The 26,376-nt window shown below is 44.5% G+C and overlaps 1 protein-coding gene across 3 annotated transcripts; it reads left to right on the plus strand.

The window, feature by feature from the left end:
- The first annotated feature begins 65 nt into the window (after window positions 1-65).
- On the plus strand, window positions 66-24,287 carry IFNAR1 (interferon alpha and beta receptor subunit 1). Of its 3 annotated transcripts, XR_009351201.1 has the most exons (12): window positions 66-239; window positions 4,405-4,528; window positions 8,906-9,084; window positions 11,001-11,158; window positions 11,278-11,416; window positions 13,463-13,577; window positions 16,118-16,317; window positions 16,422-16,579; window positions 19,377-19,527; window positions 20,419-20,564; window positions 21,500-23,333; window positions 23,646-24,287. XR_009351201.1 is itself a non-coding variant. In XM_059164622.1 (11 exons), exons 1-11 carry the CDS (start codon window positions 167-169, stop codon window positions 21,737-21,739), a joined length of 1,683 nt encoding a protein of 560 aa, XP_059020605.1. In that variant the 5' UTR covers window positions 66-166; the 3' UTR covers window positions 21,740-23,425. The 3 variants fall into 3 exon arrangements, 1 of the variants encoding a protein (XP_059020605.1); XM_059164622.1 differs by lacking the exon at window positions 23,646-24,287 and having other exon boundaries at window positions 21,500-23,425; XR_009351202.1 differs by lacking the exon at window positions 4,405-4,528 and having other exon boundaries at window positions 98-239.
- Window positions 24,288-26,376: the final 2,089 nt, after the last annotated feature.

The following is a 26,376-nucleotide window of genomic DNA, read 5'->3' on the forward strand; positions in this document are numbered from 1 at the left end:
CGGGGCGAGTGCGGAAGGGCGGGGCGAGCACGGAGGGGGCGGGGGAAGAGAGGGGCGGGGCGGAGGCAGGGGCGTCCCCCTCGCGCTTAGGCTTGCGTCCCGTACTTCGGTGCTGCGCGAAGTAACCGAGGATGTGACTTCCTTGGCCGGCGGTGGCCCGCGGACGATGCTCGCCCTCCTGAGCGCGACGACCCTGGTGTTGGTCGCCGGGGTGCCGTGGATGCTGCCGGCAGCCGCAGGTGAGCGACGAGAGGTCCAGGCGCAGGCCGGGGCGGGGCGAGAGTCTGGGCGGCGAGGGTGTTGGAAGCCTCGGCCCGGGGAGGCTGGCGTGCGGTCCGGGGCACCTCCGTTAGTGCGGGGTCACGGCGCTCAGATCGAAACTCTGGAAGCAGCGGTGTTCCAGAGGATCCCTCCACGCCGCTTGCTTGGACACCGGTAGACCCATCCCCGGGCGGGGCGCGCCCTCCCCGCCTGCTCTGTGCGCTTCCACCGCGGGGTGCTGGGTGAGCCAGAGCCTTCCTGCCGGCTTTGTTTCTCTTGGATGAAGCCGGTCGCCGGGCTGGACCCTTAAGTAATAAACAAGGCGACAGCGGCGAATCGTGCTGCTGTTCCTGAAACATTGTCTCAATTTAGGGAAACAGTTATTCAGCCCCACGTGGGAGGGGGGATAAAGATTGCAAGAATTTCGCTGCCCTCGGGATTCGTACAGTATCATAAAAAGTCATAATAAAAGAAAAATACGCAACCAAAATAGGGAGGCCAGGACCACCAGGCTAGTTTGCTGCCTTTATTAGTACTTAACGGGGAGGCATCGGGGGAATAGCAACTATTACAAGGTTGACTTCATAGTGAGGAGTGGTACCCAAAGAGAAAGAGGGACTAGCACCGAAGGGCAGGAATCCAAGGGGTCACTGAGGCCACCTAGTAGGTCCAAAGTCCTTAACTGTGTGCTCAGAAAACCGTACCCCCATACGGTACAATGGTGTCCTATTTCTCAAACCCACCCATAAATATATATAGTATGTGAGTACTATGGTCCTGGTATAATCCGCCGTAATTTCTTTGAAATCTTTTCTTGAAATTCTTGTATTCAGCTCATCGTGCAGTGATATAAGAACTTCCCCAGAATTTTCACATAAAAGTAGCATTCCAAGAGGATGTCCATTAAGATCTGTATTCTAATCTAAATTAGGGGAGAGCTGCTAAATTAAACTTTATACACAGCTAGCATTTATTGGACTCAACTAAGTGCCAGGCAATTCTCTAGGTATTTTAATGGTATAAACTCATTTAGATTTTAGTACAAATCTACACACTATTATGCTCATTTTATTGTAGAGCAAACTGAGACACTGAATAGCTTTGGCCATGCAGCTAGCCAGTGGCTGAATGGGAAATTAAACCCTGGGAACCAGGCTGCAGAGCCCTGGGCTTAAGAGTAGTCTGTTTTCCTAAAGGTTAAGCAATTTAAATTCTCAATTCTCCATCAATATTTGTTAAGCGCCTAGTTACCTTTCAGTTAAACGACGTACTTTTTTCCTCTATGGAACAGTAAAATGGTCAAAACTCAATAAAATTATGCTAATGTTGCTCTCTTTCGCAAGTCATTAAAATATTCGTACTTTTAAACCTAGTCAGTTCAGTTCTGGGACCCAAGCCTAAGAAAATTACCGAAAATATGGGAGGAAGTTTATTATTTGTATGGACATATGTGTTTGGATTTATGTCAGACTTAAAACGAGTAAATCGTTTCTGATCATCCATTAAGAATGTGAAAGGCTGGGGGCGCCTGGATGGCTCAATGGGTTAAAGCCTTCAGCTCAGGTCATGATCTCAGGGTCCTGGGATCGAGGCGATCCGGCCCGGCATTGGGCTCTCTGCTCAGTGGGGAGCCTGCTTCCTCCTCTCTCTGCCTGCCTCTCTGCCTACTTGTGATCTTTGTCAAATAAATAAAATCTTTTAAAAAACAATGTGATAGGCTGGAAGCAACTGGATTAAGTGCCCATCTATTGATCTTTCACACTACAAATGTGAAATAGACGGTTTTCAAAAGAATATTGCTTGGTCTTCCAAATGCTAAGATGTCCCCAGCTGCTGTGTCTCCATCCTTTAGCAGAGGAAGGGTGCAGCCCAGAGGAAATCCTTGTTTCAACCCCATCAAATTTCTTCTCCCTGTCTCAAGGGCCACAGTTAGTGAGATTAGACTAGTCTAGACCAGAGACTACAAATGCCGTCAGATCTTCTGTTGGTTCCTATAAACCCAGTCAACCCCTCTTTGGCTGCATACAATCTATAAAATCCCAATAAATGGGATGAAAATTAAGTTTAGAGGGAGGAGTGAAATAAGGAAAGATATTGTCCTTTGTGATGAAGTCTCAGAGAAAATAAGTGCAAAAAAGAAAATTGAGGGTGGGGAGACTCAACGAGGAGCTCCCCTGATTTAAAAAAAGAAAAAAAATTGGAAGATGTTTCCTCAGCTCTTCCCCTTTGGACTTCATACCATATCTCTAGCTGGAGACCAGATGAGACAGTCCCAATAAAGAAAGTTCTACGTAAGGACTCCTATGGTGGAAAGTCTGCCAGAAGTTACCTTGCTTGCCCCGAGGCAGAAGTAAAGGCTAGAAATATTATAGGAACCAGAAATAAATTTGAAAGCTGATCTTTTAAAAATTTTAGCTCCTCCCAGTGAGAGATCAGCACTTGATGCTGTTGAAGAAACTTCTGTGAACCCAGCACTATGCTGAGTCCTTGAAAAATGCAGATTGAGTAAACCACTGTAGAGATCCTGCCCTTAAGGAACTTGGCATCTGAATAGGGATCTGTGTCTAATGCAAGAAGCAACTGGCTTTCTTTCGAAATATCTTCATTCAGCAAGTTTTGAGATCCTACCCGATGTCAGGTACTGTGCTGAGTACATCTGCTTTAGTGTGAAATTGACACTAAAGATCCGTAGTCTAGCATATAATGAAAGAGCCAAGTTAGCGTGAGCTGCAGTGTTAAAGGAAGTTTTTCTGTAAGGAGTCAGACTTGAGCTGGGTCTTGGAGTATTTGGGTAATCAGAGAGGAAGAAAACAAGTTGGAGGGGCCAAAAGGAGAAAATAAGAAGAAGAGAGGACATCCAACTCAGGGAAGATTCCTCCTGGAAGTGTAAGAAGTAATAGATCTCTAGACGGAAGTCCTTAAAAGTAAAGGGAAGGGTTCAGGCTCGATATGAACACCTTTCCAAGTTCCTGTAGGGCTTGGCTGACGTGATAAACATTCATGCCTCTGTCTCTCAATTCTGTCATGTGAATATTTGGTTTCTGTGACTAGCTGTTACCTTTGAAATCACAGCTGCTCCATTCTGTATCAGAATATATGAAGCATATATACAGGATGTGAAACCAAACTGAGGCCATTAACAGTTGAACCTGGTATCCTGTACATCACTTCTAAGATCAAAGACAAGTTTTATGCAGAGACGACTTTTTCTCTCTCTTTTTTTTTTAACCTTAATTGCTAAAAAATGCCAGCTGTCATCTGAGCTTTCAGCAAGTTGTAATCCTTTTGCTGGTGGAAGATCTTTTTTTTTTTTTTTTCTTTCCAGCATGATGAGTGTAGTCTTTAGTCCCCTTCACCCATTTCCCCATTGCCCCACCCCCTTCCCTCTGGTGACCTTCAGTTTGTTCTCTAGAGTTAGAAGTTTCTTTCTTGGTTTGCCTCTCTCTTTTTTTTTTTTTTGCCTTTGCTTATTTGTTTTGTTTCTTAAATTCAACATATAAGTGAGATCATATGGTGTTTGTCTTTCTCTGACTTACTTGACTTAGCATAACACTCTAGTTATATCCATTTTGTCGCAAATGGCAAGATTTCATTCTTTTTATGGCTGAATAATATTCCATTATATATGTGTGTGCATATATGTATGATATATATATCATATATATATCATACATATCATATATATCATATATATGTATATGACATATTTTCTCTATCCATTCATCAGTCAGTGGACATTTGGGCTGCTTCAATAACTTGGCTGTTGTAAATAATGCTGCTGTAAATGTAGGGGTGCATGTATCCCTTTGAATTAGTGTTTTTGTATTTTTTCAGGTAAAGAGACTTCCAATTAAAAGATCAACACTGATTTTCTTTATTTTTTCCAGCTTTATTGAGATATATATGATATATAAAGCTTCCTTTTTATAGATTAAAACACTTCAACCTTTTTCTGGCTCTCTCAAATGTGGAGATTAAATACATAATTAGCAGCCTCCCTGTGCTGAGAGCAACTGTTGGGGGTTTTTTGGATTTTTAAAAAATGCTTTGTATTTGAAATGAAAGGGAGAGTAATATTTTTAAGAATATCTACATCTACAGTGTATATGGAACTGTCTTCTTTCTTGTTGCCTTGATTTCTAGGAGGAACAAATCTAAAATCTCCTCAAAATGTTGAAGTCTACATCATTGATGATACCTTTATCCTGAGGTGGAACAGGAGCAGTCCGTCTGTCAGGAATGTGACTTTTTCAGCAGACTATCAAATGTACGTGACTGTAATGATTGCTTTGCAAAAATCGCTGGAATCATTTTGAAAATCGTAACACCATCATTTATTTCTCAGATTTGGGAACCAGTTGTTTTTTCCATCTTTGAGAGAAATTTTATGTCTACGTTATGTTTATAACTTCCTTTCTACAAACAGAGACTTAGTCCCGTTCATCTTTGGGTGGTGCCCAAGAGAGATTTGAGGGATGGGGATGGCAGACAGTTTCCACAGACCACAGCCCTACCTTCTCTTTGAGATACACCACCTTCTTTGAGTATAAATCAGGCTCTAAACTAGAACATGTCTTGAGGATATGGAAGAGTACCCCAAAAACTCTATCCAGGGACTTGAGATAGGCCCCATAGTTCTCTTGGGGTCAAGCTTTTTTATTATCCCCATCATCTATATTGTTTTAATTTAGATAAAACTTATTAACATCCGTATATAGGATCCTGCCTTTCCACAGACTCCGTTTCTGGAGTTTCTGCCTTCTCCCCAGCGCTCACATTCTACCTCGTAGCTGCCAAGAGGTTGGGCAGGCGGGAAGTTGCTGAAGAAAGGATTCCAGAAGGAACGAAGCTCAGGAAGTACAGTACCTTGCTTTGGGTGTCAGAGCTCTGTGTGCTAACTCTGATCCCTGCCCAAGGAAGAGCGGCCGGTAATGGGACAAAGAAACAGGGTGTGGGAACCCCAGAACCAGGATCCCCACTTCAGCCACGGCCCCAGCACTCAGCTCTCCAGCTAATGGTTAACAGAACTGTGAGATTAATTTCCTCTCACAGCTTTAGTCATTTGCACGCGCACGTGTGTGTGCATGTAAATGTGTGTACACATACACAAACATGGATACATACATCAGTGGTTTTTCTCAGAATTAATCGTTTAAGAATTTTTATCTTGAGAGATTTTCTTTAAATTGAACTTCAAGTTTTGCCCATTTCATTCTTTGCTTTAGTTCAGAATTTTCTATTAAACAACTATTTTAGGTATAACAGGTTGTTTCAGATACTCTTTTTAAAGTTGCCCTTTTAGGGGCGCCTGGGTGGCTCAGTCGGTTGGGGGTCTGCCTTTGGCTCAGGTCCTGATCCTGGAGTTCCGGGATCGAGCCTCGTGTGGGGCTCCCTGTTCAGTGGGGAGTTGGCTTCTCCCTCTTCATCTGTGCCTCCCCGCACCGCAGCTCTTGATGTCTCTCTCTCTCTCAAATAAATAAATAAATGAAATCTTTTTAAAAAAATAAATGAAGGCACCCTTTTAGTCAAGAGCATAAACCGTGCCCTCGTATTGTTCCTCCACACGTTCTGTTGTCGATACTAAATTCTCCAGCCCGTGATAGCCTGCCTTCATCCTTTCGTTCTAACTTCAGCATCACATGTGTTATTTCAGTATGTTCTCATTCTGTTCTCTTCTACCAGCTTTATAAATAATTGCCCTATAAAGATATGCCAGACTACAAGTTTAGGGAGACAGTAGAGCGATAGTGTGGTGCGCTGGGGACTTGGGCCAGGCTGCTTGGAGGCAAAGCCGTCCCATGCTGTGTATGCTTTCCCTGTTTCCTTGTCTGTTAAGTCGTGATAAAAACTAACATGACCATGTGGAACTTATTGCCCAAACCAATACCTTTTTGAGTTAAAAGGGCCAGTTAATTTTAGATAAGCTGGACCAACAAGCTGAAACCGGGGCCACCCCGGGCACACTGGGATGGGACACCGCCCTGCCCCTCCCCCCACCGTATTAAGGTGTCTAACTTAGAAGGCTGTAGAAGTGTAGAACAATTGTTGGTTTGTTTATGATTTTATTTATTGATTTGAAAGAGAGAGGGAGAGCACAGAGGAGAGAGAGAAACAGACTCCTCGCTGGGCAGGGAGCCCTACATTGGGCTGGATCCCACGACCCTGAGATCATGACCCAAGCCAAAGGCAGACACTTAACCCACTGAGCCACCCAGCCGCCCTGAAGCATGTAAAGTATGAAAAGTGCCAGAACAGTGGCATGGAGTAAGGGATCAATGGAAGTATAGTTAATAGCAGTAAACAACTATCTTTTTAATTAAAAAAAAAATTTTTTTTTGAGACAGAAAATGTAAGTGGGGGTGGGACAGAGGGAAGGAGAGAGAGAGAGAATCTCAAGCAGGCTCCATGCCTAGAGTGGAGCTGGGCATGGGCCTCCATCTCAGGACCCTGAGATCATGACCTGAGCCAAAATCAAGGGGAGAACGCTTAACCGACTGAGCCACTCAGGCGCCCCTTGCTGTAGCGCTTCTCCAAACATAGGACAGATGCCACAGGTGATAAATGATACAGAGACACATAAATAAGCTGTTAGGATTTCAGTGACTGTAGAACACATGGTAAGACATCGGTGTTAGTGACCTATATCCAGAATTCTGTTACGATGTGTGTAGTGTTAGTATTCAGTCTTCCATCCAATATGCTAAACACTCTCCTGGGTACTTAGAATATTTGGGCGAATAGGAAAGGCAAAGACGGCATGTGATTGTATTATGACACGGGTTTTACGAAATGAATTTTCTATGAGTTACCTCATTGTCTTCAAATCATGTTGTGTTCTGATCTAAATACTTTATATGATAAAGCTGTGTTTGGTTGTTTTTTTTTGTTTGTTTTTTGGGTTTTTTTAAAGGCTAATATAAAAGCAATTGCCATTGCAGTAGCTCCCTCGTAATACAAAACCCTGGAGTCAAGCATGCTTCTGCACCTCCTGGAACAGGAAAGATGGAGGGGAAGAGGGCGAGTGGGTTGGAACCTTGTCAGGGCTTCGGTCTACAATTTTTATAAAGTTTTCTGTTTGTTTGTTTGTTTGTTTTTAAGATTTTATTTTTTATTTATTTGACAGAGAGACACAGCTAGAGAGGGAGCACAAGCAGGGGGCCCGGGAGAGGGAGAAGCAGGCTTCCTGCTGAGCAGGGAGCCCGATGCGGGGCTCGATCCCAGGACCCTGGGACCATGACCTGAGCCAAAGGCAGACGTTTAACGACTGAGACACCCAGGTGTCCCTAAAGTTTTCTGTGTCTAATAAGGGATTCTGGCTTTTTAACACAGGTTCTGATGTGAAGGGGTTTCTCAGGAATGGTATCATTAAATGCCAACTCTGGCCTCACAGCTCAGAGAAGTAGAAAAGGAAACTGGTCAGGAATAAAGTTTCCCACATACCAGTGTATATTTTCAGTGATTTTTTTTAAATGTTTCCTTTTTGAAAAATGAGATGGACTTCTATTTGGGCAGCACAGAAATGATGTGGCTATATCATTCCTAAAGTCTTTTATCTTAAATCATTTTTAAAAAGTCTATAGGGATGCCTAGGGGGCTCAGTTGTTAAGCATCTACCTTTGGCTCAGGTCATGATCCCAGGGTCCTGGGATCGAGCCCCACATCGGGCTCCCTGCTCAGCAGGAAGCCTGCTTCTCCCTCTCCCGGCCCCCCTGCTTGTGTTCCCTCTCTCTCAAACAAATAAAATCTTTCAAAAAAAAATAAAGAAAATGAAAATGTATCCCTCCCTCCTCTGCCCCCTTCCCCTCCATAAAGCTTGTGCTAGAAACTATAAATCAGTCTTGACAGAAATGCCTTGTCAGAGGAGAGTTTCTCTGCCTGGTTTAAGGTCGACAGGGCTTCACATGGGCAAAAATTCCAGAACCCAACTAAGTTTGTTTTCGGTCTCACCTTCCCATCAACCTCCTGGGGAGGGGGGAGTGCAGAGTGACATGTGGCCACATGTCCTTTCTTGATTTCTTCATGTGTTGGAAGAATCTGAGTAAGTTCTGCTTTTTAATGGACTAAACAAGGAACTCGTCAGTGTATATAAACACTTTAAGCTCTTCATTTCTAGTGATGGAGTAGGAAGAATTACGGCAGACGGCAAACAGAAGGGAAGGTTTGGTTTTGACGAGGACAGAGGAAATTCTCCAACCCTGCTCATTTCTGAGGCCTTTCTTTGGTCTGGTAAACCCAGTCAGGAAAGTTCCAGAGGGAATCCTCAGATCCAGTCACCACGTTTTCAGTGAGGAAAAGATCCAGAAATACAGAGGAGTTGGCCTGAAGTCACACAGCTGTTTTTAACAAAGGGGACACTTAAGTCCACTCTTTTTTAACCGTCAGAATGATTCCACTTTCTAAACAATAACTTGGTACATACGCACTGGGCAAGGGTGCCACGTTGCCACTAAAATGTTCACAGGTCATTAACTCAAACAGAGTAACTGCTGAGCCTCGTAGTTTCTAGTTTTAGTAAACAGTAGTCATAATAGTGGTTATACCAGTAGTTAGAATAGTTAAGAGTTTTAGTGAACAGAAACTGTGTTTGACTCTTTTGTATTCATATATTTGCTTCTTCATTCATCTCCTTTTTTTAATCTCAAAGACTTGAAAATGGCGCTTGGCTCCAATTGCCTGGCTGTCAGTCTGTGGCCAGTACCGAATGCAACTTTTCTTCAGTCAAGCTCAATGTTTATGAAGAAATTAAACTGCGAATAAGAGCAGAGGAGGGCAACAACACTTCTCCGTGGCGTTATGTTGACTCATTCACACTGTTTGAAAAAGGTAAGAAGTTGCCCACCGAACTACAGGCTGTTCCTCCTGAGCTACTCTTGTCACAACTCACTTCCCAAGCCCGTTCTGGTGTGACATCTCCTGTTAAAAAAAAAAAAAAAAAGGCCAAACTGTTTTCATGATAATTCTAAGACTTATCCGCTCCTTCCTTTCCATTTTGTCTTGGGTATACACTGGAATTTTCCAGAGGCTGATGGGTGACAGAGAGACTGACTGTCTGACTTGCAGAAGTAAGCAGGAGATACATCTGTCTTCTTGGTGAAGCCAGACATTAATGAAACTGGAACAAGATGTGACATAGCTCTACTTTTCTCGCCATGTCTGTTTTGGGAAATGTTCTTTTTTTAGAACAAATATCTGTCACAGAGCAATGGGTTTACCACTATTAACTCTTCATGAATTAATATTTGAAAATACCAGTTTTCAGGTTTAATATGCTAAATAATGAAAGACATAACCTCTATAAACAAAAACGCTCTTGGACTCTCAGTTTCTTTGAGTGTGAAGGGCTCCCGAGACCGAAACAGCTGGGAACCCCAGCCCTCTGTCAGAACTCCCAAGAAGAATGATGTCTGGCCTCTCTGCGCTTCTCTGCCCACCACTGTCTCTGCAGCCCTGTGCCCTCAAACTCTTCCCTCCTCGCTGCCCAGAAAGCACTCTTGTCAAGGACCCTGGTGACTTCCTCAGTGCCCAGTGAGTTCCCAGTCTCTTCTGGCTCGGTTCCTGTGAACCACCACGGAGATCACTTGAAACTCTTCCACTTCTGGATCTCCAGGGCCCTGCTTCCTGCCCGCTCTCCTCCTGCCATCCACCTCTCCTGTGCTCCTTTCTCCTGCCTCCCAGACCTTTCAGTGCTGGACTGCTGCGGGACTGGGTTGTCCTCCATCTTCTCTTGCCACACTCGGTCTGCTGGGAATCTTACGGCTTTGAATCCCATCTGTGTGCTCTTGAGAAAAGCCCAGACTTACATCTCCAGCCCCATCCTTCCCCTTGCCTTTACCCTGTATCACCAACTCTCTTTCCACAAACATCTCTGCTTGGGCATCCAGTCATCTGGTCAACCAAAGCTCTTGATTTCCTCCTCAAAATATGCTCTTCTGGGAGTTTTCTCCATCCCCGCTATGGACAGCATCTGTTTTAGTTGCTCAGGGCAAGAGCCTTGGAGCCATCTTTGGCATCACTTTTCCTCACACCCTGCATCCGGTCTGTCAGAACATTCTGAAGGATTGAGCTTCATCCCGAAGCAGATCTCTCGTCGCATCCACCGCTGCGACCGGCCTTCATCAAGCTGCTCTCTCTCGAGCTACTGCAGAAGCTTCTTCCCAGCCTTCCTGCTTCCTCATACCTCAACTAAGATGATCTTTCCAAAATGTAAATCCCAGCCTGGCACTCCACCAATCTCAGGCCTCCAACAACCTCCCGAAGCTAACTGCCGAGCTCTTCCTTTGTCATCTGGCTTCTAGCTGCTTCTCTGATCTCATTTTCAGCCACTCAGCTACACGAGCCTCCTTGTTGCCTCTTGAAAATGTGAAGCCCGTTCCCACCTTGGAAGCTCAGTCTGGAATATTCCTTCCCTAGATAAGTTGCCTGACTGACTCCCTCAACATTATCTGGGCCTTAGCTCAAGTGTCACAGAGAGATTTTCCTGACTGACATCTGAACCAGGTCTCGCCACCGTCTTCTCTTCCTCCGTGTTACTTCATCTTTCCTTACAGCACACACGACATTATATGCATTTGTCTGTTTGGGGATTTCGGCCATATTCCCCCGCTCGGGTATAAGCTCCGTGAGGGACTTAAGTGTGACTAATGCCGGGTACATAGGACATGCTGAGAATTATTTGCTAAATGAACATTTCGATCCTGTATTAATGAAGTTATATAGTAAACGTGTTCTTTTTTCTACAGCTCAAATCGGTCCCCCAAAAGTACACTTAGAAGCCGAAGATAAGGCAATAATCGTCAACATCTCCCCGCCTGGAACAAAAGATGGTGGCATGTGGGCTTCCGATAGCTCAGGCTTCATCTACAGCTTAGACATCTGGAAGAACTCTTCAAGTGGAGAAGTGAGCATTCTTTTTACCTTTGTTCAGTGTGAGAGAAAAAAGACCTGAATGTGTTCAAAATACTGACCTTAGACTTTAATTTTAAAGAGCAGACTTCTTTTTTTTTTTTTTGATTATAGAGAAAGACTAAAACTGTTTACTCCAGAGACAAAATTTATGAACTCTCACCAGAGACCACCTACTGTTTAAAAGTTAGAGCAAGACTTTTGCCAAGAAAAACTGGTGCCTATAGTCCCGTGTATTGTATAAAGACCGCAGGTAAGGAGGAAGTTCCATTTTAGACTCCGTAAACGTATATACAGAGGGGCACCCTATTCATTCTGGCAGTTTTCCTCCTGGTTGCTAAGTGTGTATGATAATAGATACCAAAACAAAAATATTACAGCATTTACATAAGCAAAAAAAAAAAAAAAAAAATGTCACAGTAACTGGGATTTTTTTGTCTTAAGTAAACAGTAATGAAAGTTCTGTCGAAAAGTCTAAATATTTTCCTCATGACAAGAACTATTTTTGGGGGGCACCTGGGTGGCTCAGTGGGTTAAAGCCTCTGCCTTTGGCTCGGGTCATGATCCCAGGTTCCTGGGATCGAGCCCCGAATCGGGCTCTCTGCTCAGTGGGGAGCCTGCTTCCCCCTCTGCCTGCCTCTCTGCCTACTTGGGATCTCTTTCTGTCAAATAAATAAATAAATATCTTTAAAAAATAAAAAATTTTTAAAAACAACTATTTTTTTCTTCAGAATCCACAAAAGGGAGAAAGTAGTTGCTCAAGGAGCAGTTAGACTTCCAAAAAGTATACCTTTATAAGTGAAACTTTAAGATGTGAAAGCTTCCTGATATATTTTGTCTGTGACCTCCTGCCTATAATTAAGGTCAAAGGTTAGGAGCTTAGATTTGTTTGTTATTTGAGTCATGATTTTAGTATGCTTCGTTTTTAAAATCAAACATACAGGAGAATTGAAAGTCAAGTTTTCTTCTCCCGCCTCCTTACCCCAGTTCCATTCATGAGCATTTAGCCCTGCTGGTGGTTTGGTGTATTCTTTCCTGCTTCTCTTGGGACCTAAAAGCATATACACACAGACATGTAAACGGTTTCTTGGTTTTGGTTTTTAAAATGAAAAAATAGGGGGCGCCTGGGTGGCTCAGTGGGTTAAAGCTTCTGCCTTCGGCTCAGGTCATGATCCCAAGGTCCTGGGATCGAGCCCCACATTCGGCTCTCTGCTCATTAGGAAGCCTGCTTTTCTTCCTCTCTCTCTCTGCCTGCCTTTCTGCCTACTTGTGATCTCTGTCTGTTAAATAAATAAACAATCTTTAAAAAAATAAAATAAAATGAAAAAATAGGATCCTACTAGATCAATCTTACAACTCACTTATTTAACCTACTACATTGAGGATTCTTTTGTATGTTGGCACATACAGATCTATCATATTCTTTTTTTTTTAAGGTTTTATTTATTAAAGAGAGAACACAGGGCAGGGGGACACAAGGGGCAGGGGGATGGGGGAGGCAGACTCCCCACTGAGTGGGGAGCCTGATGTGGGGCTCCATCCCAGGACCCTGAGATGATGACCTGAGCTAAAGGCAGACGCTTAACCGACTGAGCCACCCGGGTGCCCCATCACGTTCTTCTAAACAGCTGCGTACTATCACCTTGTGTGAGCAGACACCAGTTGTAACTCCCTTAGCTGTTACCTCCTGATAACATGTAAGCCTTTTCTTTTCTTTCCCATGCTGTTAAGCTGTTAAGAATTCTTACCATGGGACACCTGGGTGGCTCAGTCACTTAATCGACTGCCTTGGCCTTAGGTCATAATCTCAGGGTCCTGGGATCAAGTCCTGCATCAGGCTCCTTGCTCAGTGAGGAGCCTACACTTCTTCCTCTCCCTCTGCGGCTCCCCCTGCTTGTGCGCTCGCTCTCTCCCTCTCACAAAAACAATAAATAAAATCTTAAAAAGAAAATTCTTACCATGTATCTCTCTCTCTCTCAAATAGATAAATCTTTTTAAAAAGCAGGGGAGCGGGGGGCTCCTGGGTGGCTCAGTTCTGTTAGCATCTGCCTTTGGCTCAGGTCGTGATCCCTGGGTCCCGGGATCGAGCCCCGCACCAAGCTCCCCACTCAGGGGGAGGCCTGCTCCTCCTTTTCCCTCTGCCCCATCACCCTGCTCGTGCTCACACTTTCTCAAAGAATAAATAAGTAAATAATTTTTTAAAAATTACTTAATTTGGTACTCATGGTACCCTTCCTACCACGTCTTTATCTCACTAAAGTAACAATGTTTGCTTCTCTGTGTATTCTTTATCTTTTAGTTGAAAATAAACTGCCTCCACCAGAAAATATTCAAGTTGAAGCTAAAAATCAAACCTATATTCTTAAATGGGATTACGCGCAGGAAAATGTGACTTTTTACGCTCAGTGGCTCCAGTAAGTTCTCTTCCATGAGTTTCCTTTTGCTCAATTTATGATGATTCCTTTCCTGCCGCTTCAGCCCCCTGCAGCTCCAGGCACAGGGGCAGACTGCTTGGGAGGATTCTACCGTTTTGGAAATGGGATATTTAATTCTGGTCCCTGCTCTGCTGTTAACTAGATGACCCCGAGCTAATCCCTTCATCTCTTCCGGCCTTGGTTTCTTCATTTGTTGCAATATTGGCATATTTAATAACATCTCGTGTACTTACTGGTGCTTTTTTCTTTTTTTTTTTTTAAATGTGCTTCTCGCTGCATGTCTTAATTCCCGAATCTGGAATCCTTGCCACGTGACCCTGACCTTTTCCTCAGAGCTCACTTGTTCCCCGAGTCCTAGGAATGACCTCAGTCCAATCTGTCTTACTCATGTCGAATCAGTCTTCCCATTTTCTTGACAGTGTTAGTGGTTTTGACAGATTTTTTTAGGGATCACGTCAGCGGGAAATGAAGAAAGCAGGACAGCGCTGTGTTCCAGCCGACAGCGGGTCAGGTCTGAGAAGCACATTTAGTTCCCTGTTGGCTGGAAAGTTGTAGGGGATGAAGAGGTAAAACCCGCAGAAGGAGGAGTAGGTTGTGGGGAGGAAGGGGACAGGTAAGCAAGCTCTCTTGAGAGCAGGGGTGTGGAGAGACCAGGGGCAAGTGTGGGAAGGGCAGGACAGGGAGAGTGTGAGGAGGGAGAGAAGCAGGAAGTGAACTGAGGGTGAAGGGAAGGGAGGACCCCGCTCTGGTGACTCTCCGTCCTTCCGTCCTTCCGTGTTGGTCATGCAGTGGGAGCGCGTCTCTGCGCCTGCAGGCCCTTTGACCCTGCCTGACCCGGAAACTGGGCGGTCATCTTGCCTGCGCCAGCCTTGAGAGGGCTGGGTTTCCGGTGGCCCGTCTCGAAGTCTCTTGGGAGCACTCAGGCACGCTGTAGGGAGCACCGAGGGGATGACAGAGGCGCGGCAGTGCAGCACCGTGGTTCCTGGAATCCAAAGCAGATAGCTGAGGCGTCGTAGTGACGGTGGTTTGGGGCCGAGGAGTGGTCTGCAAATGATGAGGGTGACAGAAATCGAAAATGTAAAGGTGGCTGTGGCCGGAGAGACCCAAGGAGCCATGTGGAGAGAGACGAGATGTGAACAAGGCCTTCTTCATTCGTGAATCATGTATTTTAAAATTGGACACACGAGGGCACGTTAGGCAGAGCTACAGCGCGAGGGAAGCGCCGGCGCCGGTGCCGGCTACAAGCAGATTGAAAATCAGGTTAAGGTCAGAGGTAGGGGGTGTTCCTGCTCCGTAACAAATCACCACAGATTTCATAACAGCTTCAAGAGTGCTCTTACCCGCCAGTGACTTCTGGTCAGGGAACCAGGCCTGGCTTGGCTGGGCCCTCTGCTCAGGGTGTCACAAGGACTCTTGGAGCCCATCCAGAATGTGGCCTACCACGTGGGAGAAGCCCTGCCTGAGAACAGTTGACTGTTCGGGCGGGGGAGAGCAATGAGAGAGAAAACGGAATACGCAGGGTGGGGTGAGATGAGGCTTAGCCTCAGACCGTCCTGGAGGCCTTTGGGTGCCATTCAGAATTTCACATCGAGGGGCAGGTGACATGAAGTGTGTGTTTGAGGAGGGGAAGACCGCCGCGTTGTATGTGGACCACAGAGATGCCAAAGGTGGGAGAACCAGTTGGGAGGCTGTTGGAGTCGCAGACTTGAACTGGGTTACTTTGAGCTGCTGGTTTCGGAGTAATTTACTTGACCTCTCCAGGCCCCGTTAATGTCCATGTTCTGTGTAGACTTGCTCTTACCACACTGTGGCGGAATCTCCATTTTAACACTCACCCATTGGTGTATGGGTGATATGTTTTACAGCTGGCTTTCCAGAAGGAAAAAAAAAAAAAAGCCTTACTTGTAGCGCTTGCCAGTTTTCATACCATAAATACACCTACCGTGGTCCCTTTCAGCATGATATCACTGACCGTGGCATTGGGAAGAAATGCACAGGAGGACCCCGTTACAGAGCATTGCCACCATAGAGATACATTAGATGTAAATAGCTTTGAGCACAGATAATAAAGTGGAGTGAAATAACCAGGACAAAATGAGTTTCTGTCCATTTTGTCCCCTGTGCTGCTGACCTGCCAGCTATAAATTTTTAAAAAAAAGTTTTGAGTATTTTTATTTTTAATGCAACCTGTTTATCTGTAAGTCGATGTACTTTATTTTGTAATAATGGCTTTTAATAACTGGCTCGCACCCTTTGGGAAACTTCAGGGGTGGTTCTTGCGGGCTGGCTTGGGTCGACTTTGGTGAAACAGCGCCCCCTTCTGGTCACGCCCCAGAGTAAGGGCTTTGGTTCTCTTTGTGGTGGTGTGTGCTGGTCTCTTACACTGTAGTGTGAGTTTCCTGAAGGTGGCGACTGTTCTCCTCTGTGACCTTAACCCCGAACAGTATCTAGCATGTTCTAGGTATTTCTTAAATATTCATTGAATTACTATGTTTGTAATATTTTTTTTGTCTTAAAAGCGCCTATTTAAAAAAGATTCCTGGGGACAATTCAGGTAAATGGAAACAAATACCAAACTGCAAAAATGTCCGAACTACGCAGTGTGTCTTTCCCAAAAATACTTTCCATAAAGGAATTTACCTTATCCGTGTTCGAGCATCGGATGGAAATACCACATCGGTTTGGTCTCACGAAGAAAAATTTGATACTCAATTACAAAGTAAGCCAGCAGTTTTTACTTCGGATTGTGCTTCTCTGATTTGGTACAGAGTCTTAACATTGTTTTTCCAAGTTGAACGTTGTGTCTGTAAACTTTTTTCCCAGTTACCCTGTTTCCTCCGGTCATTACCATGAAACCCACTAACAATGCTTCCCTGCGGGTCTATATCAGCGCTCCAGGAGAGTCGGAAAATAAGCCTGTGAACCATCTTTACCCACTAATTTATGAAATTGTATTTTGGGAAAACACTTCAAATGCTGAGGTAAGAAAAAGAAAAAGAAAAATAAACTATGTGATGTAAGTCTATAATGTAGTGTTGTAACTAGGATTTGGGGAAGCAAAGCTGGAGATTGAAATTTTAGGGAGATTTTTAAACTTGGGACTGTGATTACAACGAGAAGGGTATTAGCATCTTTCCCTGTTTACGACTTAGTTATAGATCACCTGCCTCTGGGCATCCCGGTATGTTGTTAACATTCAGATCCCTGCACCTGTTACTACTCAAATCAAAATCTCTTGGGTGGAACTCGGGAATCTGTGTTTTTAACATGATTCCTGGGCATTCATCTAAACCAGAGTTTCTCGGCACTGGCAACATTCAGACTGGATAAGTCTTCGTTGTGGGAGCTTTCTTGTGCATCGTAGGATGCTTGCCCTGCTGGTGGCCAATAGCACTGCCTCCCCATGGTGACAACCACACTTCTAGACTTTGCCAGATATCCCCTGGGGACAGGGTACCTCCGAGGGGGCAAAAGAATCTCAGATGGTCCAGTGGTTTGTGGCCCTCCGAGAGGAAAGCATGCCTCCAGAGTTCAGCTTTGCTGCACAAAATCCTGTTGCTAACAGTTCAGTTTCATGGCAGGGAAAGGATTTGAAAACAGTCCTCTAAAAAGGCTCCTCGGCAGGGGCAGTCATGGAAAAAAGAGTCAAGAAACACAGGTTTTTAAACACTAACAATCGAGGGGTGCCTGGGTGGCTCAGTGGGTTAAGCCTCTGCCTTTGGCTCAGGTCATGATCTCAGGGTCCTGGGATCAAGCCCCGCATTGAGCTCTCTGTCCAGCAGGGAGCCTGCTTCCTCCTCTCTCTCTCTGCCTGCCTCTCTGCCTACTTGTGATCTTTCTCTCTTTGTCAAATAAATAAATAAAATATTAAATAAATAAATAATAAAACACTAATACTCAAAAACCACAGACAAAGGCAGTACACAACATCAGACTGACTTTATTTTCTGTTGGAAATCTAAGAAAATTATAATGACTTGGCCACTTCCCTTTTAACTGTGTGAACACACTGTAACCGAAGCATAGTTTAGCCCACTGAGAATTACAGTCAGTTCTCAGTTGTCCCTACATCAGGGAAACCTCTGTTTGTGTCTCAAGCCATCAAATTGTGTAACCTTAGGCAAGATGCTTTTCCTCTCTGAGATTTTGTTTCCTCTTCTCTAAAGTGGCAGTAGTCATAGTAACTCCATTTTTTTTTTTTAAAGGATGTTTATGAGGTTTAAAATGAGGTAACGGGTGCCTGGGCGGCTCAGTTGTTAGGCATCTGCCTTCGGCTCAGGTCATGGTCCCAAGGTCCTGGGATCGAGTCCCGCACTGGGCTCTCTGCTTCTCCTTCTCCTCCTGCTTATGTTCCCTCCCTGCCTGTAAGATTAATTAATTAGTTAATTAATAAATAAAATTCAACCATAAAATAAAGTAAAGCAAAAATAAATAAATAGAATAATAAAATAAAATAAATAAAATGTGAGGAGCACCTGGATGGTGGAGTGAGCAACTCTTGATATCAGGGCTGTGGGTTCAAGCCCCACATTGTATGTAGAGATTACTTAAATTTTTTTTTTTAAGTCTTAAAATATAACGTAAGAAAACACTTAGCACATCAATTAGCGAATAGATAGAGATAAAATAATTTCAGTTGCTGGCTTATCCTGACTGTAATCACAACCATAATAGCAGCTCACTTTTACTAAAAGCTTATTACGTACCAGGTACTGTGGTAATTTACAAGAATTGTCTCAGTCATTCTTCAGAACAATCCCGCCAGACTGCCTGATCGATCAAGTCGGTCAGCAGACCCTTGGGGCAGAGAATCTCTTAGCGCTTCCCTGACACCGGGCTGCCAGCGGTACAACGTGGGCGCGGTTGTGATGCCAGGACGGTTTGGCGTGGCTCTGGGCTTCTCTGCGTGCTGCATGTGGTTTCTGGTCCGAGGAGGACGAGGGACGTGGGGAGGGCCCACAGCCTCAGTACGGGCTCCACAGTCAGTCAGGACACGCGTGAGTGGGAAAAAAAATCAATGGGTTTTGAGCCACAGGATATTTTGTTATAGTACATGACATCACGTGACGTTATTTTGTTGCATTATTTTTGTTGTTGTTATACAGTATTGTTGTGGCCATAGCTGACTACTGCAGGGAGCGGCAGTAATTGTCCTCATTTTACGGATCTGAAAATAGGGCCAAGAAAAAAAATGAAACAACTTGCCTGAGGCCACATAACTATAAGCGATACCATAATACAGGCAATTTAAGGTCCGAGCCCCCCCTCCTAACTACCCCTGCCCCCGAGCAGGGGAAATACAATGACATTTAAACCAAACCAGCAGGTATTGTAAATTTAGAGTTGTCTTAAGAATATGTCATATTCCTTTTTGGAAGCAGCATTTTTAAGTTTGACTTAGGTTGTAACATGTGCTCCAAAATGAATGTATATTTCTTTTTTTTTTTTTTTTAAGATTTTATTTATTTATTTGACAGATTACAAGTAGGCAGAGAGACAGGAGGAAGCAGGCTCCCCGCTGAACAGAGAGCCTGATATGGGGCTCGATCCCAGGACCCTGGGATCATGACCTGAGCCAAAGGCAGAGGCTTAACCCACTGAGCCACCCAGGCGCCCCCCCCCCACCACCAAATGTATATTTCTTAAACATACACCAGCTAAGTGGTTGGGAGAGGCCAATCTTAGACTGAATCTCTAGAGAATTTAGGAAATCGACATTCCCTATCTGATTTCATAAGGTGACTAAATGTTATCAATGATCTACTTATTTTCTTATAGAGAAAAATTTTAGAGAAAAGAACTGATTTTACTTTTCCTCAATTGAAACCGCTGACTGTATATTGTGTCAAAGCCCGAGCACTCATTCAGGATGAAAGGTGGAATAAAAGCAGTGTTTTTAGTGATATTGTGTGCGAGAAAACAAAACCAGGTCAGAATCTTTCATTATCTCTCTCTCTCTCGTTTTTTTTTTTTTTTAATGTAAGTGGACTTTTAAAAAATAATTCAATTCACTGAAAATTGTAAAGTATTTCCTTATTACTACATAAGTATAAAGAGAATACTTTCTTCATGAGCTACATGAATCAAAAGTAGACCTTTGGGCTAAGCCTTGCAGTTTTAGAAAATATTTTAATGCGCAGTTCAATGTTTTTGAATGCTTTATAGTTCATCCAATATGCATGTAACCAATTGCCTTTTAAAATTACTCCTTAACATTTAAAAAGACTATTTTTAGGTGTTTTGCATAGTTCTTAATGTAATTATCATGGGAGAATCGCTTCATTAGTTCAGTTGTGAGTTTTGGTCCTGGGAATGATCAAGTCCCATCTTGTATTTTACAGTTTCTGGTGTTTGCGTGTAGATGCTGATTAGTCACAGAATGGTATCAATTATGCTAGCTCTGTATTACAGAAGGGCTCCAGAACACTTTGCACGTTGGGAGCTAAATGTCAACATTGCATCCTTTACCTTGCCAGACCACTCTTTAAATGGAAATGCATTGCCTAAAAAGGGGTGGAAGGCTTTTATGTGGCTGGCTCAGATGATAAACATGGGACTCTTGATCTTAGGGTCACGAGTTTGAGTCCTGTGTTGGGCATGGAGCCCACTTATAAATAGAGAGAGACATAAAGGGAAAGCATTGCCTATGCCTATTGTATGCTCCATGTTACCAGAAATATTTCTAAGGGTATATCATTTCATAGAGTTTTCTCTTTCCTTCCCACATAGCTACATTTCATCCATGTAAACCGTCAGCATTGTTAACATATTTGTGTGTCGAGATCTATGTTGTTGCTAAATATCACTTACTAATTTTTAGGAAATACTTCCAAAACCTGGCTCATAGCTGGAGTTTGTGCTGCGCTATTTTCCATCCCAGTTGTCATCTATGTCATGAAACTTCTCTTTCGATGTATCAGTTATGTGTTCTTTCCATCAAGTAAACCTCCATCCACTATAGATGAGGTATGTGACTTTTGTCAGTGGGTGAATTTTTCTTAAAATGAATGGGAAATATATTTTATTTCCATGCAACACATGCATTTTCTCGATATCCAGAAGACAATACAGACTGGGATGTTTTCTTCACTTTGGGTAAATTGGCCGTAGAAACAGTCATTTAGTATCAAATAACATGGACTAGTAAGGTTTGTCCTTAATCTCTTAGTTTTCTTCAGTTTGGCTATGTTGGCATTTGTTTTATCATGGAAAAGCTAGGTACCCACCCAAAGCCTACTGCACCGTCATCAGTACGCCCTGTGGGTGACATCACAGAAAATGAAATAACAGAATGTAGCCTCCTTTCAGGACACCTCACAGGCTCCTGTTCGACCCCACCGCGAGGTTGGCATATCTAATGAAAGCACTAAAGGACAAAGACCTGAACCCGGGACCGAGCCTGGGGATGGCGTGGCCACCTGGGGCGGGGGGTTCAGGCTTTCTGCCTTGAGAGTATCTCTTAGAGCCCCGGCTTTGGAGCTGGCGAAACCCAAAGGGGAATTGTTGATCAGCTATTGTATGTTTGCAGCTGTTAACTCTGTAGACTTAAGCAGATCCATTAAGAGAACTTGCTGTTAAGTTTCAAAAGAAACTGTCCACAGTCCCAGTGCACCCCCTTTCCTTCCTTCCCATGATCTCCGGCACCCTGGGCCCCCTCTTAGGTCCTCTTCATGTACCTGCCCCAAGACAGTGCCAAGAGGCGCGGGACCTCACTAGTGAGGGGTTTATTCTAAATGTCAGTTAGCAGTTTCTAGGCTCTGAACTGGTTTTTAATGTTTATGCATATAAACCAGTACCACTGGTTTTCTCGGTAGCAGATTTAAGAAGCTGACGCCGCTGGAACTAAAAACTGTTATATTTTAAACAATTTGTTCCTGTTTTTCCCCTTGTTTTTCAATTAGTATTTCTCTGAGCAACCGCTCCGGAATCTCCTCCTTTTCACTTCCGAAGAACTGACAGAAAGATGTTTTATAATTGAAAACACGAACACTATCACGGCAGTAGAAGAGACTAACCAAACCGATGGAGAGCACAAAAAATACGGTTCCCAAACCAGTCAGGACTCAGGGAACTATTCTAATGAAGATGAAAGCACTGGAAGCAAATTCAGTGAAGAGTTCCTGCATCAGGAAACCGAGTGACCAGAAGTAAGTTCTAGAATGCTTGGGAGTTCTGGGGGAGCCGTGCGCAAAGCCTGGGCTCCTGCTCCCCTCAGTAACTGTGCAGTGGGTACCTGCTCATTCGAGAAGGAGGACGTCTTTAGGTCACGGGCCAAAAACTACAGGCAAGCACTTACCTCTTGGACAGAAGTTTTCTCTATTGCTTCCCATGGGTAGAGCCTTGAAAGACCTGCCGCTGGGTGTATCTGACAAAATGAGTGAAATCCAGAAAACGTTCTCAAATGGCATCTCAAGTTCCGTTGCGCTAATGGCTTGTGGCAAAGCACACACGGTCACTGTGTCCCTGTCGGTGACACTGTCACCATGTGCCTGTGGCTGCCCGTGTCGCCACTCATCCTCTGTTCTGTGTTACACACCGTTCAGGATTTTTCCGGAAGTATTTTAGATACTTTTGACACTGAAGCCTAGGCCCTCGGGAAATTTCTTTCGCAAAGCTAGATGTCATAACCACTGGCATTCTGTAAAATAGCTTCCTCTGGAAAACATCTGCAGGTGCCAGAAATGTGACCCGTACAATTTTCAGGGGAACCCTGTCCATGTGTCCCCAAAACCTTGGCTCCTACATCACAGTCACCTCTCCCTTCTGTGGTTTAGGATTCACACCAGGACATCCTTTCCCGAACACTAATCCTTCCCGGCTCACAACCTAATTCCCAACCTAGTGGAACAGTAGCAGCTTCTGATGTGAATCTGCAGTCAATGAAGTGACAGAGAAAGGGACAACTGTCTAATTAGAGAAGCTGTTAGGATATTTTAAGGTAAGGAAGTATGTAGAAGTTGGTCACAGTGTCTACAGGAAGCCTTGGGACCAGAAAATGCTCCTGACAGAACAGAGTAAGAAGCAGAATCATTCAGTAGGAGGAAAGCAGGTGACATTCGTGAAAAATAAGAGAAATGGATCTAATCAGCTTTTAATTATTAACATGCTATGGGGTCGCTCATGGTTGTTTTGGGGTTTCTTTCCTTTCTCAGTTTTATTGAGATGTAATTGACATGTAACTCCTCTGTGTCCTGTTTTGAACCCGGCCCTTCTCTGTGGGTGTCCCTTCTCCTATGCTTCCATGCACTAAGGAAAGGGAAGGTTCACTGTCACAGTAAGGAAGAAAAATGTAACTGGAAGGAAAACCTAAGTTTAAGAATGACATGATGTTTTTCCAAGGCCATCTGGGGTGGACTCTTAAATTATTCATGGAGACCCTTTGTAGAAATCAGTCTAGGGATTTGGGCGGCCTCCCAAGGGAAGGGAGAGAGCCACACAGCACGCTGGGACATACGCCACCAAAGGCCAGTATTATTTCTGTCGTCGCCCCTGCTGATGTCCCACGTTCAGCTGTGGGGGAGAAGAGATGGAAGGCGCTGCTCTGGGACAGCTCCCCCCTCGGCATCGCCACAGCTCCACGGAGCACACCGCGTGCTTTGCTGGACCCACAGCCCTGAGCACACCGCATGCTTTGCTGGACCCACAGCCCCGGCTTCTGGCAGAGCATAGCGGGGATTTGGGAGTGAACCCAGATGTGGGTCACATCCCATTAGGATAGCCATAAAGTACTTGCCAGTAGAGATTCTAATTTGAAAATTAGAAACGCTGCTCAGAGCTATGAACTTTAGAATCTGACCAGAAATTTACAACCTATAAAGTTATTTTTTTTTTTTAAAGATTTTTATTTATTTATTTGACAGAGAAATCACAAGTAGATGGAGAGGCAGGCAGAGAGAGAGAGAGGGAAGCAGGCTCCCTGCTGAGCAGAGAGCCCGATGCGGGACTCGATCCCAGGACCCTGAGATCATGACCTGAGCCGAAGGCAGCGGCTCAACCCACTGAGCCACCCAGGCGCCCAAAGTTATTTTTTAAATAAAGAGTTTGTAGGGTGCCTGGGTGGCTCAGTGGGTTAAAGCCTCTGCCTTTGGCTCAGGTCATGATCCCAGAGTCCTGAGATCGAGCCCTACATCGGGCTCTCTTCTCAGCGGGGAGCCTCCTTCCTCCTCTCTCTCTGCCTGCCTCTCTGCCTACTTGTGATCTCTGTCTGTCAAATAAGTAAATAAAAATCTTAACAATAAATAGTTTGTATCTTTTCCCCCACATGTGACCTTAAAAAGCAGCCCTGGTTTACTCTTAACGAATTCTATGTACAAAAACCTTCCTTCTGTGCCCTTCCTGTGACTCCTCAACATGTTATGTTTGGTTTTTGTCTGGTATCTGTCTGTCCCCCTCAGAGATCAGAAGGTCTCTCAGCACAACGACTTTCTTTTATTCATCGCCGTATCCCCAGTATCCGCAGCAGTGCAGGGCCCTGCTCATGGACGGTGCGTGGAAAGTTCTTATCGAATGTGTGGAATCCACAATTTGAACCAAACGAGTGCTTCTGACTGTTGTCTACATGTTGGTTGAGTTGCAGAAGGACAAAACCACGTGTCCAGTGTTTCTTCGCAGTAAACTTGTACTTACGTTTTTGTTTTAAACCCTATTGCCATGAACAATTTTCTGTAATAAACACTGCAGCCAGAAGAAGTCTTTGATTTTGTTGTTGTCGCGCTTAGACCTGATAAATTTTCATGGAGAAATGCCACTACAACCCACACCTTCACGAGATACTCGCGGCAGACGGGCCGGATGCCCGGGCCCAACGTTGCAATGTCCAGCGCTGGGTAACCACAGCTCCCGGACAAGGAGCTCATTCGCTTGCTTTTCGCCTTTTCACAACCTCAACTTAAGACTTGGAGGGAGCACAGCCCTGATTACGTGAGTTTGTACTGGCATTGCCAACTCTGCTTTCCTGAACCGAACTGCATGCTTTTTTCAAATCCCTCTTCTCAGAATACACTCAAACTTCTAAGGATACTCCCCAATCCCACGTGTAAACTGATTCCTCCTGCCATCTGGACAGGTTTATTTTTGGTTTTTTGTTCTTTAAAGATTTATTTACTTTAGAGCGAGAGAGCAAGGGGAGGGGCTGCGGTAGAGAACGGAGAATGGGGGAGCACGGAGCCCAGGGCAGGGCTCGATCTCATGATCCATGAGATCATGACCTGAGCTGAAACCAAGTCGGACCCCTCACCCCCCTGAGCTACCCAGGCGCCCCTATCTGGACACGTGTACTCTGATGTTGAACACAATTGATACTCAGGCTGGGGACCCTTCAATGATCTGTTTTTAATAAGCTTCCTCAAATTTTCTTTCTCAAAAGGAACAAGGAAGTGAATGCTAATAAATACATCTCTGACACCCACGGACTGCCCTGTCACTTAACCAGTCCCAGTAACACCCAGTTTCTTGTCACTGCATTTTTTTCTTAGGTGTAGGTGACCACAGATTCAAGGTATGGGGACCACATAAATACATGTGGGTATTTGTCATGCGATACTTATATTGATGGAGGAAAACTAGGACTATTTTTTTTCTGTCACCCGAGAGGAAAACGTCAAGAAGAGAGAATTTGATGGTTTTCATGCAAAAAATAACACCAGTTTCCTACCTTTCATGAAGCCCGTCCCATGTGGGACTCACATTCTAGCAGAAGCTATCTTGTGGATGAAGTAAAAGTGGTGAGGGAGAAAGAAAAAGTTGGCGGAGTAGATAGTCTGGCTTAGAAAAAAGAGGTTTGGGGAAGAGGGAGAAAATAGATTGTTGTTTTCAGTCCCCCGTTTAAATTAAACTGTCCTTGGGGCACCTGGTGGCTCAGTCCATTTAGCATGGGACTCTTGATTTCGGCTCAGGTCATGATTGCAGGGCGGGGGTGGGGGGGGCGGGAGGGTCTGCTTCAGAGTCTCTCCCCCTCGGCCACCTCCCCCCTTAAATAATAAATATTTTAAAAAATTAAAGTGTCCTCAGGGTAAATCTCACTGCCCCCACCCCTGATCCTCCCCCAAAATTTCCTAGCTCTATCGGAGAGGAAGGAACTGAGGGAAGAATGAATTGAACAAGAAAAACATTCGCCTCTCCTCTGTCCAGTGGAAAGTCCGTTTTTCCAAGGGATTGGAGTTAGTCCTTGAGTAAACAACGAAGAGCATAGTCCCAAATCTCATCAATTTTTCTAAGAGTCTGGAATCGGAGTTCGAAAAAGAGATGATTATGACTTTTATAGGATAAAAAGGTACATTGTCCAGTCTGAAATCTTCCTAAAAAGACCTCCACCTCTTAAACACATAGAAGCCATCGTGGTGACTCTGCACCCACTCATTCATCCAGGTGCTACCCAGGAGAGATTTTAGAGCGATCTGCCTCAGTATAGCCCATTCTGCTAAAAGGCAAGCTTCCCAAAACAAGGACTTTTTTTTTTTAAGATGTTATTTATTCATTTGGCAGAGAGAGACACAGTGAGAGAGGGAACACAAGCAGGGGGAGTGAGAGAGGGAGACCCAGGCTCCCCACCGAGCAGGAAGCCCCATGCGGGGCTGGAGCCCAGGACCCTGAGATCCTGAACCGAGCCGAAGGCAGACACCCAACACCTGAGCCACCCAGGCGCCCCGGGAATCTTTTTTTTTATTATTATTTTTTTTTAACTCTGTAGCTGACACTCCGTTAAATACTGCAGAAGTGATGAAGTGAGGCATTGGACGTACATAACGTAGACCAGGGCCGCCACTAGATGAGGACAAAT

The sequence above is a fragment of the Mustela lutreola genome, chromosome 2, assembly GCF_030435805.1.
Source record: "Mustela lutreola isolate mMusLut2 chromosome 2, mMusLut2.pri, whole genome shotgun sequence".
In the NCBI taxonomy this organism is placed as follows: Eukaryota; Metazoa; Chordata; class Mammalia; order Carnivora; family Mustelidae; genus Mustela; species Mustela lutreola.

What these genes read in the sequence shown, in the direction of transcription:
- IFNAR1 (XM_059164622.1), top strand. Translation starts at nt 167, where the DNA reads ATGCTCGCCCTCCTGAGCGCGACGACCCTGGTGTTGGTCGCCGGGGTG. An exon ending in AAAACACTTCAAATGCTGAG is followed by an intron (nt 16,580 to 19,376) that starts GTAAGAAAAAGA and finishes ATTTTCTTATAG; the next exon opens with AGAAAAATTTTAGAGAAAAG. An exon ending in CTCCATCCACTATAGATGAG is followed by an intron (nt 20,565 to 21,499) that starts GTATGTGACTTT and finishes TTTTTCAATTAG; the next exon opens with TATTTCTCTGAGCAACCGCT.